At 36.4% G+C, this 18022-nt stretch overlaps 1 protein-coding gene, 1 long non-coding RNA gene and 1 other non-coding gene across 8 annotated transcripts; 1 reads left to right on the top strand and 2 right to left on the bottom strand.

Moving 5' to 3' along the window:
* The first annotated feature begins 248 nt into the window (after positions 1 to 248).
* LOC147855645 (transcription factor LRL3-like) lies at positions 249 to 6160 on the top strand. 6 transcript variants are annotated; one of them, XM_087330673.1, is made up of 10 exons: positions 249 to 318; positions 2683 to 2857; positions 3303 to 3515; positions 3651 to 3751; positions 4335 to 4415; positions 4501 to 4647; positions 5056 to 5121; positions 5208 to 5273; positions 5387 to 5446; positions 5539 to 6160. In XM_087330673.1, the coding sequence occupies exons 1-10, from the start codon at positions 283 to 285 to the stop codon at positions 5737 to 5739; spliced, it is 1146 nt and encodes a 381-aa protein (XP_087186799.1). In that variant the 5' UTR covers positions 249 to 282; the 3' UTR covers positions 5740 to 6160. The 6 variants fall into 6 exon arrangements, with proteins under 6 accessions (XP_087186799.1, XP_087186800.1, XP_087186797.1 ...); XM_087330674.1 differs by lacking the exon at positions 249 to 318 and adding an exon at positions 1609 to 1757; XM_087330671.1 differs by lacking the exon at positions 249 to 318 and adding an exon at positions 1609 to 1757 and having other exon boundaries at positions 2622 to 2857.
* A 592-nt stretch (positions 6161 to 6752) lies between these two features.
* Positions 6753 to 6824, bottom strand: TRNAH-GUG (transfer RNA histidin (anticodon GUG)). Its single transcript has one exon. It is a non-coding gene; the product is annotated as a tRNA-His (tRNA).
* Positions 6825 to 9195: 2371 nt separating this feature from the next.
* On the bottom strand, positions 9196 to 12215 carry LOC147855643 (uncharacterized). The gene is made up of 3 exons (XR_015530847.1): positions 12105 to 12215; positions 9770 to 9912; positions 9196 to 9719 (listed from the first exon to the last, which is right to left on the bottom strand). It is a non-coding gene; the product is annotated as an uncharacterized LOC147855643 (long non-coding RNA).
* Between the last annotated feature and the right edge of the window lie 5807 nt (positions 12216 to 18022).

Raw genomic sequence — 18022 nt, 5'->3', positions numbered from 1 at the left:
ACCACAAACAATATGCACCCAACCTTTTTTAATGTTGTGTAGTGCTTAAAGGTTGTGATGCGTGTGTTATCCATCACACGCGTCATATTGGACTTTGAAAACAAGTTTTTCACCGCGCTTTTATACCTTTTCATTCAATGTGTCGTGTTTATTGTAACACTTCAATAGAAGATCACAAAACTCGTATTGAAATATTGAATACTACAAATAAGCATGATGATTCATAGGCAACATTAATCCCTTGGCATGCTCATATTTGTCGTAACACTTCCATAGAAGATCATGAAGGTCAATATTGAAATATTGAAGACACCCACGGTAAGCATGTGGATTATAAGTGCATTATTGGTTGTATCTAGTTTGTTATGGCCTTATGACAACACACGTAGCCTTGAATCCTTTGGCATGCTCATATTTGTCGTAACACTTCAATATTGAAATATTGAAGACTACAGATAAGCATGATGCTTCATAGGCAACATTAATCCCTTGGCATGCTCATATTTGTCGTAACACTTCCACAGAAGATCATGAAGCTCAATATTGAAATATTGAAGACTCCCACGACAACCATGTGGATTCTACGCACATTTTTTGTTGTATCTAGTTTGTTATGGCCTTGTGACAACACATGTCGCCTTGAATCTAACTTTTTTCGTGTCAGGTAGTGTGAAAAGAGTGGTAATGTGATTGATCAATGTTCAAAGAAAACATTTTTTCGACATTGTGTTTTAGTTCATATTATTCCTTTCGAATGCATCTCATGCAACACTTCAACACAAGACCAAAGTGTTCAGTAAATCGTGTGCCTAATATACACATAAATTGAAATATGCTTTCATCTTGCGCCTTAGCATGATGTCATGTCATTCATTTCGCTCAAGCACCTTAGTCTTGTAAGACTTCAACAACAAATCGACATTGAACGTTTGAAGATTCCAACCAACCAAGGATGTTGATTCTATAGACACCATCATTGGTTTTCTTCTATCTAGTGCCACAAGGAGAAAAGACTACATGCATATGTGAATCCAACTTTCTTTTACTCTTTTTCATTCCTTTTTCTTCTTCTTTTTTTACCCGAGTTGGGACAATGTGGAAAAGCCACGTTGCTCTTGCTACTAGGCTCATGTATCGATACGCGAGTTTGAGAAAGCGAGAAGGTATACCGAAGAAGAAGGGGGGGTGGTATTAGACTAGGGGCCCAGGCAATACCTGACCTAGCTAGCATCTCTAATGTGTGTGTGTGTGTGTGTGTTCTCATTTATTCAATTTTTAACATGATTGCTACCATCTAGGAGCTTTTTTCTTCTTTTACAAAACTGACACACACTCCTCTTTATTTTATCTTCTTGTTGTTGTTTATGTCTCAACAAGGAGGGCCCAAGCCTCCCCAATCACAAAGACTCACAATACTTTTTTGCTTTCCCTAACAATCCTTTTCTCTTGTTATACCTATTATACCATTTGATACCATCAAAACATTCTCTACAATGATCTAATCCTCTCTCTCTCTCTCTCTCTCTTTCCATGTATGTGTGTGTTATATAAACAAGTGAGTGACTTTGTTCCTTGTAATCTTTTGTCTCCTTGTGTGTGAAAGAGAGAAAGAAATTGAGAGAGAGAGAGAGAGAACATATAGAAGGGCAGGCAAACAAAAACAAAACAAAACAAAAAACAGAGCATTCCCCTGTTTCTGTTGTCTCTTTCCTTCTTCTTTTTCCTTCTCATGCTCTTCATCTCCCATATACCCACAGGTATTAACTTAAAATCTAGTCAACTGATTTTAATCAAATCTCTCTTTTTTTTTAAACCTTAATCTACCTAATTCTACTAATCATTAATTAAGTTCTTATTTATTTTACTAACCTTCATCCAAGTGTTTTACTTATCTAATTAACTTCCAAAGAATTTTTTGCTAACCTTAATTCATGTGTTTCAGTAAGAGTAATGCTATGTATTAACTCACTAAGTGTTTTACAAACCTTATTTTTAAGTATTTTACCAACGCTAACTGGATTTAGTTGCAACTCATAGTTAAAGGGGGAAGGGGGGGGCATGATCAGCAAATGATTATGTTTTTCTCTCTTCAGTCAAGAAAACCCACTATAATCCATTCATTTTGGGTCCATTTTAATGAGCACAATCCTCAGTATGATTGGTGTATACGAATAAATAAGCGTTGGGTCTGTTTTAATGCACTCATATGCCATAGGGTTCGTATAGGATTAGTAATTTCTGCGTCTATTTTGATGCTCATATGGTTATTAAGTAATATAATTCGCAATTGGGCTTGTGCTAATGCACCTATATTTCATTTGATTTGTTTTTGGGCATAATATGTTCTAATGTGCTACAACATTTCACAAAGATTACTATGTCTTCCAAAACATTTCATATGATTAATATGTGGCTATTAGATTGGTTTTTGGGCATAATATGTTCTAATGTGCTACAACATTTCACAAAGATTACTATGTCTTCCAAAACATTTCATATGATTAATATGTGGCTACTAAATGTTTAATTTATGTAGTTAAATCTAGTTTGATCTAACCAAAATTTGGTCCTAATTTCTTCATATGTTTTCTTTGTTTTTTTTATATAAAAAAAACAAAAAGTCTTTCAGATTTGGCACCTATGCTGAGTGTTGATCCTTTACAAACCTCATTTCCTCTTAAGGTAACATCTCAACCAGTGGGTCCAAGGAGAGGGCTGGACCAATCATCATCACTACTACAACTACAACTACAATTAAAGGAAGAGATTGCCAGTCAATCTAGCAACAACATGGATGATCTAATGGAGGTGTTTGCATTGTCTAATTCATGGCCTGATATGAATGCCATAGGTAAATGTTCTTCTCTCCATAAGAATCAGTTCAATAGTATTTATATAGGTATAATATGTATGTATGTACATGTGTATCCGTACGTATGTACATGTGTACGCGTACGTATTTATGTGTGTATGTGTAAAGTAAAGATATGGACATATGTGTAACTTACCTACCATGCATCTTTGTATTGTTTAGGATCAAATCAATATGCTAACTAAATAAGCAAGCACATAGAAAAATATATGTTTAACTGGCATAATTTATATGCCTTTGGAAACACGTCTCTTTTTAGTGATATAATCCACATGGTGATGCCTTGAAAGAGTTCTTATGGACCATGGACATGTGTGTTAACATGTATAAGAATATGATTTCATAGAGTAATGTGTTAACTAGCATGGTTTTTTTGCGATTAATAACATCTCTTTATCATGATATTGACATGGCGGGTGATGTGTAGGAGTTCATGTGGAGCAACAAGGCATGCATAATGATGCCATGATCCTTGGGGGTCCTTTGAGCATGGCTCAATCACATCATGATATTGGGTATCATCATCATCAACACGGAGGTGATGGGTCATGTGTCAATCATACTAATAACAATCAACTATACTCTCAGGGGATGAATTATGCTAATTCAAGCCACAACAGTATGGTTAGAAGGATTGGCCAAGGTATACATACATATAGAATAATATATGGTATGGAATATGGGGTTTAAGGAAGTGTGTGATATTTGGTTTAATGTATCCTTTTGCATGGACTATATATGGATGATTAATTTGTATATGGTGTGCTTGTTGTTTTAGGTTCATGTAGATCAAGCCCTCAACTTCCTTTATGGCATCAAGGTTCATATATGGGAGGAATTTCTTCATCGTCGGCTATCGGTTTCGGTCAACCTAACGAGGTTCATCCTTTATACCCTACCCATTATAATTTTCCCTCATGTTTTCGTCTAATGTGAAATCAACAACAAAATGAGCGTTTGTAGCTAGGTGAAGACTTGGCTATTAAGTGTGCTCATGTTTATAGGTCCTTTTGTTATGTTTACATACACATAATCTTCTTGATCAGAAGTTTCTAGTAAGGCTACAGGTAGGCCCATTTGCATGTGTGGATGGGTTTTTTCTAATCCTCAGAGAGTTTGGAAATCCCTAGTCTGGACACTCGACATAGGGGTCCTACGGACTTGTAAGGGCAAGTGATCCTATTGGGCATTTTGTTTTTCCATTCACTCACTTCTTTCCTCCATTTTACTAGTGGTGGCAAGAGTCGAGTTATTGTTGTGCAGCTCGTCCTATAGGTGTAATAGTAGGGTATATTTCCTAGACCATGTGTTATTAGTTCATAGACATCATTTAGGGTGTATTTGCAAGCCAAGAGGGTTAAAATCAAAGCCTTCAATTGTTAAATTATGATTACTTTTTATTGAAGACTTCCTTCACATTCAATTCTAGCACTCTAAAATATATTTATGTGTGTGTCTAAAGGCCCAATGTGGACCCAGTGAGAGCATTTTCATCCCAATATGTGGAACACAAGGACAACAACTAAGACCAAGTGGACCCCAAGTATGTGGCTCATATAAGTATTCATTTTTGTGATGATTTGTATTGGTATTTGAGCTATGGATTCTTAGGTGGCCTTCATGAATAGGTACAAATCTCACACGGATCCCCATATACAACTCACACGGGGTTAGGTCAACCTCAAGGTGCCGCAGCAGTTGTCGCAGGTACTGCCAGACCTCGTGTAAGGGCCCGTCGTGGGCAAGCCACTGATCCACATAGCATTGCCGAGCGGGTAAGTGTCTTTTGTTTGTAGTCTTTTCTTCTTCTTGATGATGTGTATGTATCTTGTATTGATTGTAAATAAGTTTGATAGTTAAGGCACGTTGATTGATGATGTTACAACACCCCGGTAATTTAAGGTAGATGACTAGGATGCCCTAATCACTTACGTGTTGTGAACACCACTATAGATATTAGTCCAACTATAGCTCGAAGGCCTAGGAAATCTATGATCACTTTTTTCGACTCGCATGGGACATGCAAATTATTACTATGGTTGAATGGTGAATTGCAACTAGTTATCTAGTGATCTTCTTGTATCACAAATTATTTTGGTGATGTTATCTATGGTCGGGTTGGGAATCTAATCTTGCTTTTTTGGGGGGATCTTTATAAATGATGTTGTTTCAATGTGATATAGCTCCGTCGTGAACGAATTGCCGAAAGAATGAAAGCCTTACAAGAGCTTGTTCCGAGTGTAAGCAAGGTATTGAGCACCTTCACTTTTTCTTTTCAGTATATGGGAGGTCTGTTTATTAATTTTCTAATAAACACTTGCATTTTGGGACACAGACAGACAAGGCGTCCATGCTTGACGAGATCATAGAATATGTGAGGTTCCTACAATTACAAGTCAAGGCAAGAAAATTTAATCCTATTTAATGATAATATTGTATGATCCATTTCATGTGTCCTTTTTTCTCTTCTTGAAAATGTGTTGACCCGACCAACGTTTTTATGTTTGCTCAAAGGTTCTAAGCATGATTAAAATAAGTGGTACGGGTGTTGGTGCACCTTTTGTTCCTGATGAGGTATTGTGGAGATGATGAAAAACAATTTATATATTTTTCAATATAATTCAAGCCTTATTTATCGATAGCTAAATGTTTGAAACATGATATAGGGAAACTTTGACTTTGCGGAGACAAACTTATTTCGGGGGATTAATACAACCGGTCCTGGTGAAGAAAACATGGAAGTGATGGAAACTCAAGTTGCGAGGCTCATGGAGGAGAGCATAGGATCGGCAATGCAATTCCTTCAAAGCAAAGGTTTATGTTTGATGCCAATCTCTCTAGCGACAACAATGTCTGGCACTATCTAGCAATGGTTCTAAGCCGGCCATACGGCTCAAAGTGGCCTTCATGGATGGGTCAAAGTATCCTCCACGATTACTACTACAATTCGGATGCCGAAAATTTGCCTCGAATATTGCAATGCATGTCAATTTTATCGGTGATGTTGTTGTTGGAGATGAACTGCTAACATGTCGATGTTTTGAGCTCAGGAAAATCTTTGACTTCGACTAATAACAAGAAAAACCTTAATGAAAAGCGAAGAGGGAACTTCCAATGCCAACTAGCTTATTAGCTTTGCTAGCTCGCAATACTTCCCCTCAATTTTGTATATGATAAATGAAGTTACCTAAGAATTTACTATTCTTTGTTGCCAAAGAGTGTACAATGAACATTGTTGTATCTATGCAAATTCTAATAATGGAAAGAAGGCTCGTTTTTTCAAAGAAATAGATATTTTTTTACTCGGAGCACATACTCACTTGGAAGTGTGGGTTTGAGTTGAGGACACACCATGTACAGAACACTTGGAGGTGTGGGTTCCTTTCTCTAGTTTCATCATAAAGACACCTTGTAGGATTCGAACATAGGACATCTGGTTTTGGAGACCCGCCAAGGCAAAAGCTTTGCCATTTTCGAGCTCTCTTGGGCATCAAAATTGATCCTCTACCATTCCCTATCATCTCGTCTTTATTGTAATCATCCAAGAAGGGATAGAGGTCTCATCTTTATACATATAATTAAACTAAAGCTTTAACAAATAAGAATAATAGATGAAAGAATCGACAACGATAAAGATGAACAAAAACCCTAAATATTATAATAGTAACTAAAAGACTGAAATGAGAAAGAACATTTAGGTAAAAAATCGAATGAAATCTAGAAATGATGACAATGCATAAAGAATGGAAACACACTACTTGGATGAATCAAGATTATTTGAGAGGAGTTATTAACAAATGTGTGAATTGGAGGAATCAAGAGGAGTTATTAACAAATATGTGATTGGAGGAATCAAGAGGAATTATTAAGAAGCAATACGTGTGGCTGCTGGGATTCGAGCCCAGGTCTCCACGGCCACAACGTGGAATTCTAACCACTAAACTACAGCCACTTAGAATGATCAATATTTTTATTATTAATTATCTAAACTAGTCTAAAAGGTCTTTTCCTACACTGTTTTGAAGTCTTCATTCATTCACTAATGTCAACACGTGCAAAAATATTAAAAAAATCGGTCAATGGAAATGATTTTACTTTCCACTTTCTCTCTAAAATGCTCTCTAGTCACCAAATAGGAAGCTTCTTGATAAGACTAAAGAGAATCATGGATAGTTCATATCTAACACAATGAACTGATCTTGAGTAAGCGCAAATTTTTTTATTTCCCTTCACTTATTTTACGTTTTGGCTTTATATTGTTCAAGCCTCTATTTCTAACAAATCCTAGAATTAAACATGACTAATGTTTCACTTAAATCTTGCTTGAGAGAACATTCACATCAGTAGATTAAAAAGATTCTTTGTTCATACATGCATCATGGGTCCATGTGTTTGACTCTCTCTCTTTAAACCAGTCATCAAGAACAAATCTCATCGTGGTCATTGTCATCACTCCCATATTTTAAGAAACTTTTCATCTTTTAAGCTAGCCAATATAGTTAGCAAGGTGATGGTAGCATTACATCTTTATATGACTATTTTACACTAGATTCAAGTGTCAAGATCAACCATTAGTGTCTAAAACATATAACATCATTCGATTGCAATTGTTGAGAATTTAAATTTCAACTCATTTTTAGAGTTTACTTCAGCCTACCTTCCTAGAGTCAAGAATTGGAATGAGAAAGGCCTAACACATCGTATATATTGCACTTGCATTCTTGAATAATCAAAAGGAGAAAAAGGCTCTCCCCTTCATCTATCTTCAATAGAGGACAACATAACAAATGAGAAGTGTCAATAACTTTTTCCATAATGCAACAAACAATTCATAAAAGTACAAAACAACCCTTTGAACAATTAGTAGGAAGATAATAGAACTTCACTTTCTTTAAGATTAAAATAGACAACATTTTAAACTATATTTTTCATTCATGCAATTGCATTAAATGGTAATGAAACTTCGACAAATTTGTTGACCAAACGTACTACCCTCTAATTACATGCAAAGTTAGTAAGGACCCTTTGAAATATTAATAATAAATTGATAGAAATATCACTCTCTTTGAAATTAAGAATTGCATTGTAAAACCTATTTTTTGTGTTGCTCATTTTTATGCAATGGATGAGGGAACTATTATGTGCCAAGTAACCCAATGTATTGTCACTTGATTGCATGTGATTAGAGAGCTTTCCAAATGCAATTGTTTAATACAGAATTATCAAGGCTAGAGTTACTTTAGTATACAAAATAATAGAGGCTATTGGTAATATTAGCCTTTCGTTAGTTGGCTTCAATAAAAAGGCTCAATGTTAAGTTCAACATTGCCTAATTTTTAGTTGCCATCTCATCAAAATACAAAACAAATCTAACGAAAGTTTGCTCAAAGATATGCTTAAATTAACATAGTTTATGGTGAAAGGCTCACAACCTACATGTTATCAACTCCTCAATATCTCTCAACTTTTACTCTTATTCATGCTTTACAAGAAAATTAACGACCTCAAAGACATCCCAACTCAAGTAGTGACTTGGCTTAGCCATAAACAAGGATGGGTAATTAAGAGAAAATTTGCCCTAACACCCATGTATGAAGTGAATTTTAGCATCTTTTAGCAGTCAATACACCAACATGAACATGTCGACACAATTGTTGGGTACAAAGTAGCCAAGGGTAATCAATGTCTTCATTATAGCTAGGCTTTTTATCTTGCACTTTGTTTTCAGCCATGGAACTATATGAAAATGCATAGGACCATATATCATAGAACATCTATCCAAACACAACCGAGTTTGCAAGCAAACTGATTGCTAAGATATAGAGATTTGATAGATGAATGGATGGATAAATCGCATTTAACATTTCGTAAGAGACCGAATAGAAGTTAAAAAGCATCTTAGGACCATGGAATATGATGCTGACAATTTTAGAAAACTTTGTGCAAGGTCGTCTTGGAATATTTTAAACAGAACAGTCTCATATGACTTAGACTTCTTCAATGTGGGTGGCATGAATATATTTCTATGAGCATATAAGATTAAAAAAACATTTCATAAGAGGAAAAAGCTCAGAAGAATTGGTCTCTCTTTGCAAGGCCTTTTCTTGACGACAAGAAAGCCGAGGTCTTTGGCCGCGTCACATCAAGCAAGGAGAGAGATTTGATAGGTTGATTCTGAAGATTGAAGGATAATGACACTCTTGAGAAGAAGAAAATAATGAAGAGGAGAGAGATCAATTCATTGTTATAGTAATAGTAGAGTGGAGAGAGCTCCAAAATATAGAAATCTGAGTGGATGAACTTTTTCTTTTCTTTTTTTTGCGTGTGGAGATAATGGTGCAAGCACAAAGCGAATGAATGTCTATGTCCATGTGTTCTCCAGGAATGGTCAAGACCTACCACTGGAAGCAATGATAACAGGAACACCCACACCATGATGCTTTTTTTAATCACGATTGAGCCGATCCATCTTTCGCAGCCATTTGAAAAAACTCAACGCTTGAAGAATTTCAGAGGTTGAGGCTTCGCATAATTGTTTCATCACTAAATCTCTATGCTCGAAGAATTTCAGAGGTTTGAGCCTTGAATAATTGTTTCATCACTAAATCTCTATGCTCAAAGAATTTCAGAGTTTTGAGGCTCGAATAATTGTTTCATCACTGAATCTCTATGTTTGAAGAATGTTTGAGGCTTGCATAATTGTTTCATCACTACTACTGATCAATGTTTCGGTGGCATGTTCCTTTTGTTTTACTCTCTGTGTGTGCATCATTATCCATCTCACCCACAAACCATCTGATTTACACCTGTCTTTGAAGTATATTCAATGAGAGTTGAGAAGCTCCATCTGATTTACACCTATCTTTGAAGTATATTCAATGAGAGTTGAGAAGCTACACATCCCCAATCTTTTGCCTCCCACCTTTGCTTGTGACTTGCTTTTTCTGCAAGCCTTCATTCTGCAGGCTTTGCGAGTTAGCCCCCATCATTACTTAACTGAGACTTCCATAGGGGCTTTGCAAACCCCCTTTCCTTCTCTCCTGATAATTAAAAAAAAACAAAACCTTTCAAACAAGGGATCTTATCTTTTACAAACTTTCTTACAATGAATTTACATCTTTAAGTTGTACCTAAACTTCGTGATGGGACTTCAGCTTATATGTTTTTTGTGTAGAAAAATGATTAGGACACAGATTTTGAAAAATCACACCACGAAACATTTTAATCCTGAAAAACCTTGTGTTTGCCTGGATCCTCAAAGATGAAGAGAGGTGAAATAAGGCCAAGAATAACAAGAGATAAGAGAAGCAAGAAGGGGAGAAGCAACAAGAGGGAATGAATTTGTATTCATCTATGGTGTTATATATGATACAATTCTTTACGAAATAAATCTCCATCACTATAACTTCTAAAATTCCATCATTTCTGATCAGCCAACAGTTCATCCTAGGGTTTCATAGGTTCCTCACAGTGACACCCCTTTGTTTCATGTAACCCCTCATATATTAGCAAGAGAGTTACTCACCAATACAAATATAATCTAGCAGGCATAATATATTTAACTCTTCATGCAAGCCCGCATGACATGTATCTATACATCCCATACACGCCTAACATGTATATAAATTTGTGTATGCATGTGCATGTATGTATTATGTACATATGTAGCTGTGATCAATATGATAAGGCGTATATCGTAGCACGAGTGTTGTGATAGAATTTATTTCAAATATGTGAAAACAATCGTTCCAAAATAAGAGATATAAGAAAAGAAGAAATGCCGCGAGACTCTGCAAGTGGTTAATGTTGTTCAGTTCAGCACAAATATCCCATAAATTCTGAATATATTGAAATTGCCATATTAGTAATACACATAATCTCTCAATCACATTAAAATTTTGCTCCCTTCTACATCAGCATGATCAACATTCCGAAACAAATGAAAAGAATAGAAGATCCAAAGAAATATACATACCACTATATATTATGACTCATATAGACCATTAGAACATACTAATATTGACCTTTTAGAATGGTTTGCATACAGATGAAAGAGTTGGCATCATTTGAAAACCAAGTTCCAATTTAGTAAGATACAATAATAATTTATTTTTGGTCTACATATAACTATAATAGCCTACTAAGTGGGTTTCACATAGTAAAAGTATCCACACAAAACTAAATACCTTAGAATACAGAGACATGGCATAGTAAAAGTATTATACAAGAACCACTTACATTTCTATATGCAATGTAAATACCATAGCATGAAGGTGATAGTACCAATAAAATAACAAGCTATGTCTTTTATATTGTGTATGGGGTATCAAGCAACAAGACTTTGAAACTCAAATTTCCAATATATATGTTGCAAATATAAGCGAGCTTGTACAATTAAAATAGATCACAAAATGCGAGTAAAATTTCCTCGGGTTTGAATGTTTTAGGATATTCAAAAACAATCCTTTTAAAGACTGGAACATCACAAACTTTTGCTAATAATATGATGGAGAAATTAGAACAGTGTGGAGATAAATTTTCTCTGAGAATGCATGTATATAGGATGGCTTATAAGATTTACAAGTATACACATAATTACCTTTAAAGACAGATATATGATTACTTTTTAAGTTATATTATCCAGAGTTTTAAGCATCAGAATTCCTATTCGCACGACTTTATCATGCAGATATATTACATATATACATAGATGATCATTTTCTCGATCCCAAACCAAATGAAACACCTGATATGATCTGTTTGGGAATAAAATCTCCCTATTCCTTTGGTGCACAAGAGACTTTTCAGGAGCATAGAAACTAATGATCCTTGTCCCTACTCCAAACAAAATGAAACTAGTGATATAATCCATGTTTGGGAAAAACAAAATTCTCAATATTCCTTTGGTATTCGAGAGAGTTTTGAGAAGGATAAGAAATGTAAACCACCAGTTAATCCCCCCAAACTGCAGAAATTATATAACCCAGACGAGTATATACAAATTGGCCCAACCAAGATTTGATCCAGATGTATTAAACTAGAAATTAAATTTATGGAAGCAAAATATCAATAGTAATAATTCAATTTGCAACTGGCTCAACAATGTGTATATATTATGGCCAGAAAGGAGGCTTATTTTTCTACCAATGATAAAAATAATAAAAATGATGCGCGTTTTGGATCTTATATTAGCATTTCATTAGAGATGTAGTTGTTGGGGCTTCATTCATACCTGTTTCTTTTCCTTTCTTTTTTTTAAAGGGAGCTGTCTGTTTGATCTGATGTGGGATTCCCGGATTTGTTCTATTCCTTAGTGTTTCTTCTTTCTTTACCTCCATTTCAAAAGGAAACAGAGAAGCTAGAGAGAAGAAGAAGAAGAAGAAGAAGAAACCTTCTGATTCTGAAGATTGGGAGGAAATTTATACAGGAAATACTCCCCTGTCTCTGCCATGTTTCTGAAATTCACAAATCATACCCTCCAGGTTTTCATGAAATTCACAAAACATATCCTCTATGTCTCTGCCAAGTTTTCATGAAATTCACAAATCATACCCTCTATGTCTCTGCCATGTTTTCATGAAATTCACAAATCATACCCTCCAAGTTTTCATGAAATTCACAGATCATACCCTCTATGTCTCTGCCATGTTTTCATGAAATTCACAAATCATACCCTCCAAGTTTTCATGAAATTCACAGATCATACCCTCTATGTCTCTGCCCTGTTTCATGAAATTCACAAATCATACCCCCCTCCCCCTCCCCCTTCTGTTTCTGCCATTGTTCCATAAATTAACAAACATATCCCTCTGCCTCTGTCTCTCCCATGTTTCATGAAATCATTCACAAATATACATACCCCCCCTTCTCCCTCTCGCCTCCCGCCACGTTTCATGAAATTCACAAATATACCCCTCTCCCCACCACTCTTCTTGTTTCGTTCATGTAGTAATAGTAAGTTACTCAATGCTCTTCGGCTTCTGCCATGTTTCGTGAAATTCACAAAAAAAATACCCCCTCTCCCCACCACTCTTCGTCTTTCCTTCATGTAGTTGTGGTACTCAATGCTCGAGTTTCGCATAAACCCTTGAAATGCCTCTTTCCTTTTTTACCATATTAATTGTGAATAGTATGTTGAAATTTCAAAACCCAGGGGTGTGTCGAGGGATTAGAGGGGGGTGGGGGTATTTTAGAAAAATTCTAGAACGTTTTGGCTTTAGGAAGAACCAAATGTTCAATGTCCAGGTTTGTCAACATTGATCGAAGTTTGGGATCGAAAGAAATTTCTCTTTGTGATTCTTGTCCACCCCATTTGATTTGAGTTTTTGATATGTTTACTGAAATACTTAAGACCACTCATTGACGCAATAGAATTGGGTACAACAAGACGCTTCCAGGAACACTTCCATGCACCAACCCCCATCATATTGTTTGCCAATACATGTCCTAAGGTTACATGTTAAGTTTCGCTCTAATTCCATACTTGCATCTACACTTATAGTTTTGTCAACTTATGCTTCTTAGATGCATTGAGCTAATCCTCTAGGTCTCATTCAATCATATCAAACATTAGAAGGATCTCTACTTTAATAACCAAGCAATTGCATGGATCTCAATGATCAAATACGGATTTGGCCTAAGTCATGTGCTCATTAGGGAGATGATTGTTCATATAGACATGCATATCAAATACATGGGGATATAGGCACTTAGAAGGTGTGAAAAGATAATGTACATATAATCATTTTAAAGTGCATGAGAATTATCGTCCCCATTGTGAGAATTGGTAAAGCATGAAACAAGGAAGAGCAAGTGGACGTCCACAAAAATGAGGGTGCCTAAGCAAATACTTTGAAAAACTTTCCTTTATCTAATTCAATTTTGTTGTAATTGTATCAAAACAATTAACATATCCATTAATTTCTACAAATTTTTTGTTCGTTATTGTAGCTTCTAAATTTGATTTGCCAAGTATTTACTATAATTGCATTTTCAGATCATTCATCTAATTTATAAAAAGGATTTCAATTGCCTGATTTATTAATTTGTCACCTTAAATTACTTTCTCTAAGTTTGATTTCATATTGCATATGCAATGTTATGCAACGTATGTTGGTAAGGTTGTGATGTGTGAATATGTACTTTCCAATGTAATGATATAACATAAACCTAAGGTGATTTGCAAAAATTGAGATTCCTTACTTCTCTCAAACCTCACACATACAATATAAGTGAAGTTGTTATGGGGGCTAATTTATCACAATACAAGCTCCATGAGAGCCTCACGAGCTTGTGTATCATGCTTCAAGTTGTATCCATAAGCTTAAGGTGATATGCAAGAATTACAATTCCTTACTTCTCTCAAACCTCACACGTATGATATAAGTGAAGGTGTTACACGGAAGCCTATTTATGATAATACAAGCTCCATGAATCATCATGAGTTTGTACATCATGCTTCAAGTTGTATATACGTACATACGAACATTGAGAAAGTCAAACTTTTAGCTATGTAGAGGCCATTGTTTGCATTGGATAAAACATTGAACTTTTGATCACATGTTTGGAAGTTGGCATCATGTAATTATAATTGAATACACAATGTTTAATTAAGGCGAAGAATCAGGGAGGACTTGGGTTGGCGGATCTAGTTCACCAAAGTAAGGCTCTACTTGGTAAGCTTTTGGTACAAAGTCTGCAACCTGGACCAGAATTGTGGAAGGTGCTCATTAGGAACAAAGTTAACCTTTGGTGTCCCATGAATGGTGGTACTTGGCAGGCAAATACATGATGGTTGTTCAATCCAACTCTAAAGTTGAAAGAACCGGCTAGCGCGGAGGATAGGGTGGTTCGCTCCATAATGAAGGTCTGGTCAAGTTTAAGAGAAGGGTTGGTCTTAATGCAACCGAAAACATTGTATGAACGGCTACAACAACCGTTGTTTTGGAACCCTCATGATTAGAAGTGAAGACAGTATGATGCTTGAATAGAAAAAGTACTTGCCTTGGGGGAGGATGCTAGGGTACAAGATTAGGTCGGTATACTATTGGCAGGTCTTCAACATGAAGAGGCGGGAGGGGCAGGTTGTTAGTTGTAAGTTTACTGGAAGACTAGCGAAGATGACCCAATTGATAGATAAGGTCGTTGATGGATTAGGTAAGTTGAACGCGGAAGAGTCGGCTTGACCAAGCTGGTTTGTAAGTGAGGTTGATGCACAACTTATTTGTGGTAGGTGCTCGACTAATGAGGAGCGTTTGTGGGGTAACCTATTAAGTTCTTTCATAGATGATGGCAGGTTGTTGGCAGTGTTGGAGGGTAGGAGTTGGCAATTGAACCTAGACCCTAAGACACTTCGTTAGGATTGTAAAACATGGCTTTTCGACAACAAGCCCTTATATGATTTGGAGTGGGATCCATTGGAGGTATGGTGGTAGACACTAGGTACAAACAACTTGAAAAAGTTTTTTAAGTACAATACTAAGTTAGGAAGACAAATCATTGGCTCCAAAGTGGTGGGTGTTGTCATGATCCGCAATAGTTGGAAGGATAAAGGCATATTAGATGACGATCTAAAGTCGTTTTGGAGGAGACTATGGGCATTGGATATGCCAGAAAAAATAAAGGCATGGTAGTAGCTTCTTGGCCACAAGGTGGTACCTGTAGGGGAGGGGTTGAGTTCCCGTGGTGATGAGTTTGGCTGTAAGTTATGTGGACATGCTTTGGAATCAATCTCTCATTGTTTTTGGAATTGTACAGAGGCGATTAGCATTTGGAGTAGAAGCCTTCGAATTGTGGCAGATTGTGGTGTGAATGGGAACGTTGTGTGGGGCTCCATACAGGGACTATCTCTAAAAAGGGAAAGCTTGTGGGAACAATTAAAACCCCAAGGACATGGATTTATAGTGTAGGGTGGTAGTGTGTTCCAATGTGATGGGGTGAGACCTGGCACAAATTCTGAATTTTTTGATGAGATTTGGCTTATGTTGGGGTGTTTATCCGTCTAGCACATTTGGATCAAATGTTGTAAGTTTGTTTTTCAGCAGCAAAGGCTCTCATGCGGGGAGGTGATGTTAAATATCTGGTTTGAGCTTGTGGCTTGGTTGTGCAGACGGTATGACTCGATTCAAGGGGAATCAGATGAAGTAAAAAGGGCAAGGTCAAAGTTCTTGCCGAAATGGGATGGTTCTCCCATGATGGTCAAATCTTTGTCAAAGCCTAAGTGGAATTATCAAGCACCTAGGTGGTTGTTTCACTGAGGACTCCCAATATTGTACATGGGTTGTAATTATGTATGCATAGCTGAAGCACAAGTGGTTTAGTATAGTCATGTTACTCGGATAACTTTGTTATAAAACAGTTAGTTGGGGTAAAATGGGGTTTATTTTAGTTTTGTTGGAGTTAGGGGTCGTGTGAGTTTTTGTTGTTTTTGTTTGATAGTTTTGGAGTTGTTCCTCCGAGTTATATATGTTGATCCCACTATGGATTCGGGTAAACGCTGTTGTATTCTATTTGCTAACTAATGCGAAGTAGTGTTTTTTGGAAAATAAAAAAATAAAAATTGAATACACAAATGTGTCCAACTTCACTTGAATATTGGTCATGACACCACAAAATATATTAATAAGTTTTCTCTTTGTGGGGTGAACTCTAGGAATTCCATCTTACAATTCCAAAGTATTCAGATTTTTTTTCCTTAGTTGACAACCACTATATTGACTTTGCTAATAAATTCAAATGACATGATGAGCTATTTTTTTAAACAATATTCTATACAATCCTAACAACACTTCCTGAAGACTTACAATATTACCATGACACTCAAATTGTTGAACACACCAAGTCTGCAAGACTTTAGAGTTTGTTACTTGAAACTATCAATGGCCCCAACTTCATAACTTTGTTGAGGATTGCATGCACAATATGACTCACATTGTTAACGAAAGGTTCCTCAACATTAACCATATGGCTTGTTACTACCATTGTGAATTCCTAATGGTTCATGGAAAACTATCTCTTTGGATTTCATTACGACCTCCCTTATAACATCGTCTTAAATTTTTTGAAATAGTTGTTGATATGCTTATAATTTCTAGTAAAGTCTCCTCAAGTCATCAACCTCAAAGTGACAATCAAACTAAACATACAAATCAAACACTAGAACAATATCTTCTTCTTTTTTTAAAAGAAATATCCTCCATTGGTATTAAAAGAGTCCACTATTGCAATGAATATTGCATGTGAATGTGGTTGCATCACGTTTTAGACATGATTTTAGCATACATTTGGTTTTGTAAAGAATCGGATGGATTCTGTGCAGTGGAAGAACTATGTGTGTGTGTGTGTAGAGAGAGAGAGAGAGAGAGAGAGAGAGAGAGAGAGAGAGAGAGAGAGAGAGAGAACTCGCAATTACAGAAAAACCAGAAAATTGTATATCAAGAAAACAAAGAAATGGCCAACCACCTTACAAAGAGAAGGAGAAGGTGCTTATGTAGTCACCTTCTCTCTAAATTCTCTTACTAGTACTACCTCTTGGGAAAGAGGTTATGTCTTAACTACCTAAGGAATATGTGTCATAGAACATTAACTTCTATGACACACTAGTTACTATACAAGGAGGTGGGGTGTTCGCACACTTGAGAATCCTAAGGTGTGTTCCCACACACAGGAAGTTGAGTTTGCCTCAACACGCCCCTTCAAACACAACTTCCGCTCGTTGGATGGTTGGTTTAGACTAATCTTTGGGTCGGCTTTGAGTCGACTCTAGTTTCGGTTGGTTCGGTTCACTCTTGATGCTCCTTACTCCCCCTCAAGCTTGGCTGGTTGACGGTCAAAAGACCCAGGTTTGTCGTGAATTGCCGCAGCTTGTTGACTCCCAAGGCCTTGGTGAAGATGTCGGACATTAGTAGATTCATGTTGATATGTTGCACATCGACATCCCCGGCCAAAATACACTCTCCGATGAAGTGATATTGCACTTCAATGTGCTTGGTCCGAGCGCAGAAGATTGTATTTCAAGTTAGGTGAATGTTGCTCATATATTGTCGCAATAGAGGAGAATCAGATCCTTGATGGGAACGCCCAGATCCTTCAAGATTCTCTTGAGCCAAATGGCTTCACATGCGACTATGACCACGCCCTTGTATTTGGCTT

Source organism: Azolla caroliniana, unplaced genomic scaffold, assembly GCF_043228905.1.
Source record: "Azolla caroliniana isolate FFs.n. ecotype wild unplaced genomic scaffold, voAzoCaro1.0.p SCAF_14, whole genome shotgun sequence".
In the NCBI taxonomy this organism is placed as follows: domain Eukaryota; kingdom Viridiplantae; phylum Streptophyta; class Polypodiopsida; order Salviniales; family Salviniaceae; genus Azolla; species Azolla caroliniana.
This window is presented reverse-complemented; position numbering and strand designations above follow the sequence as displayed.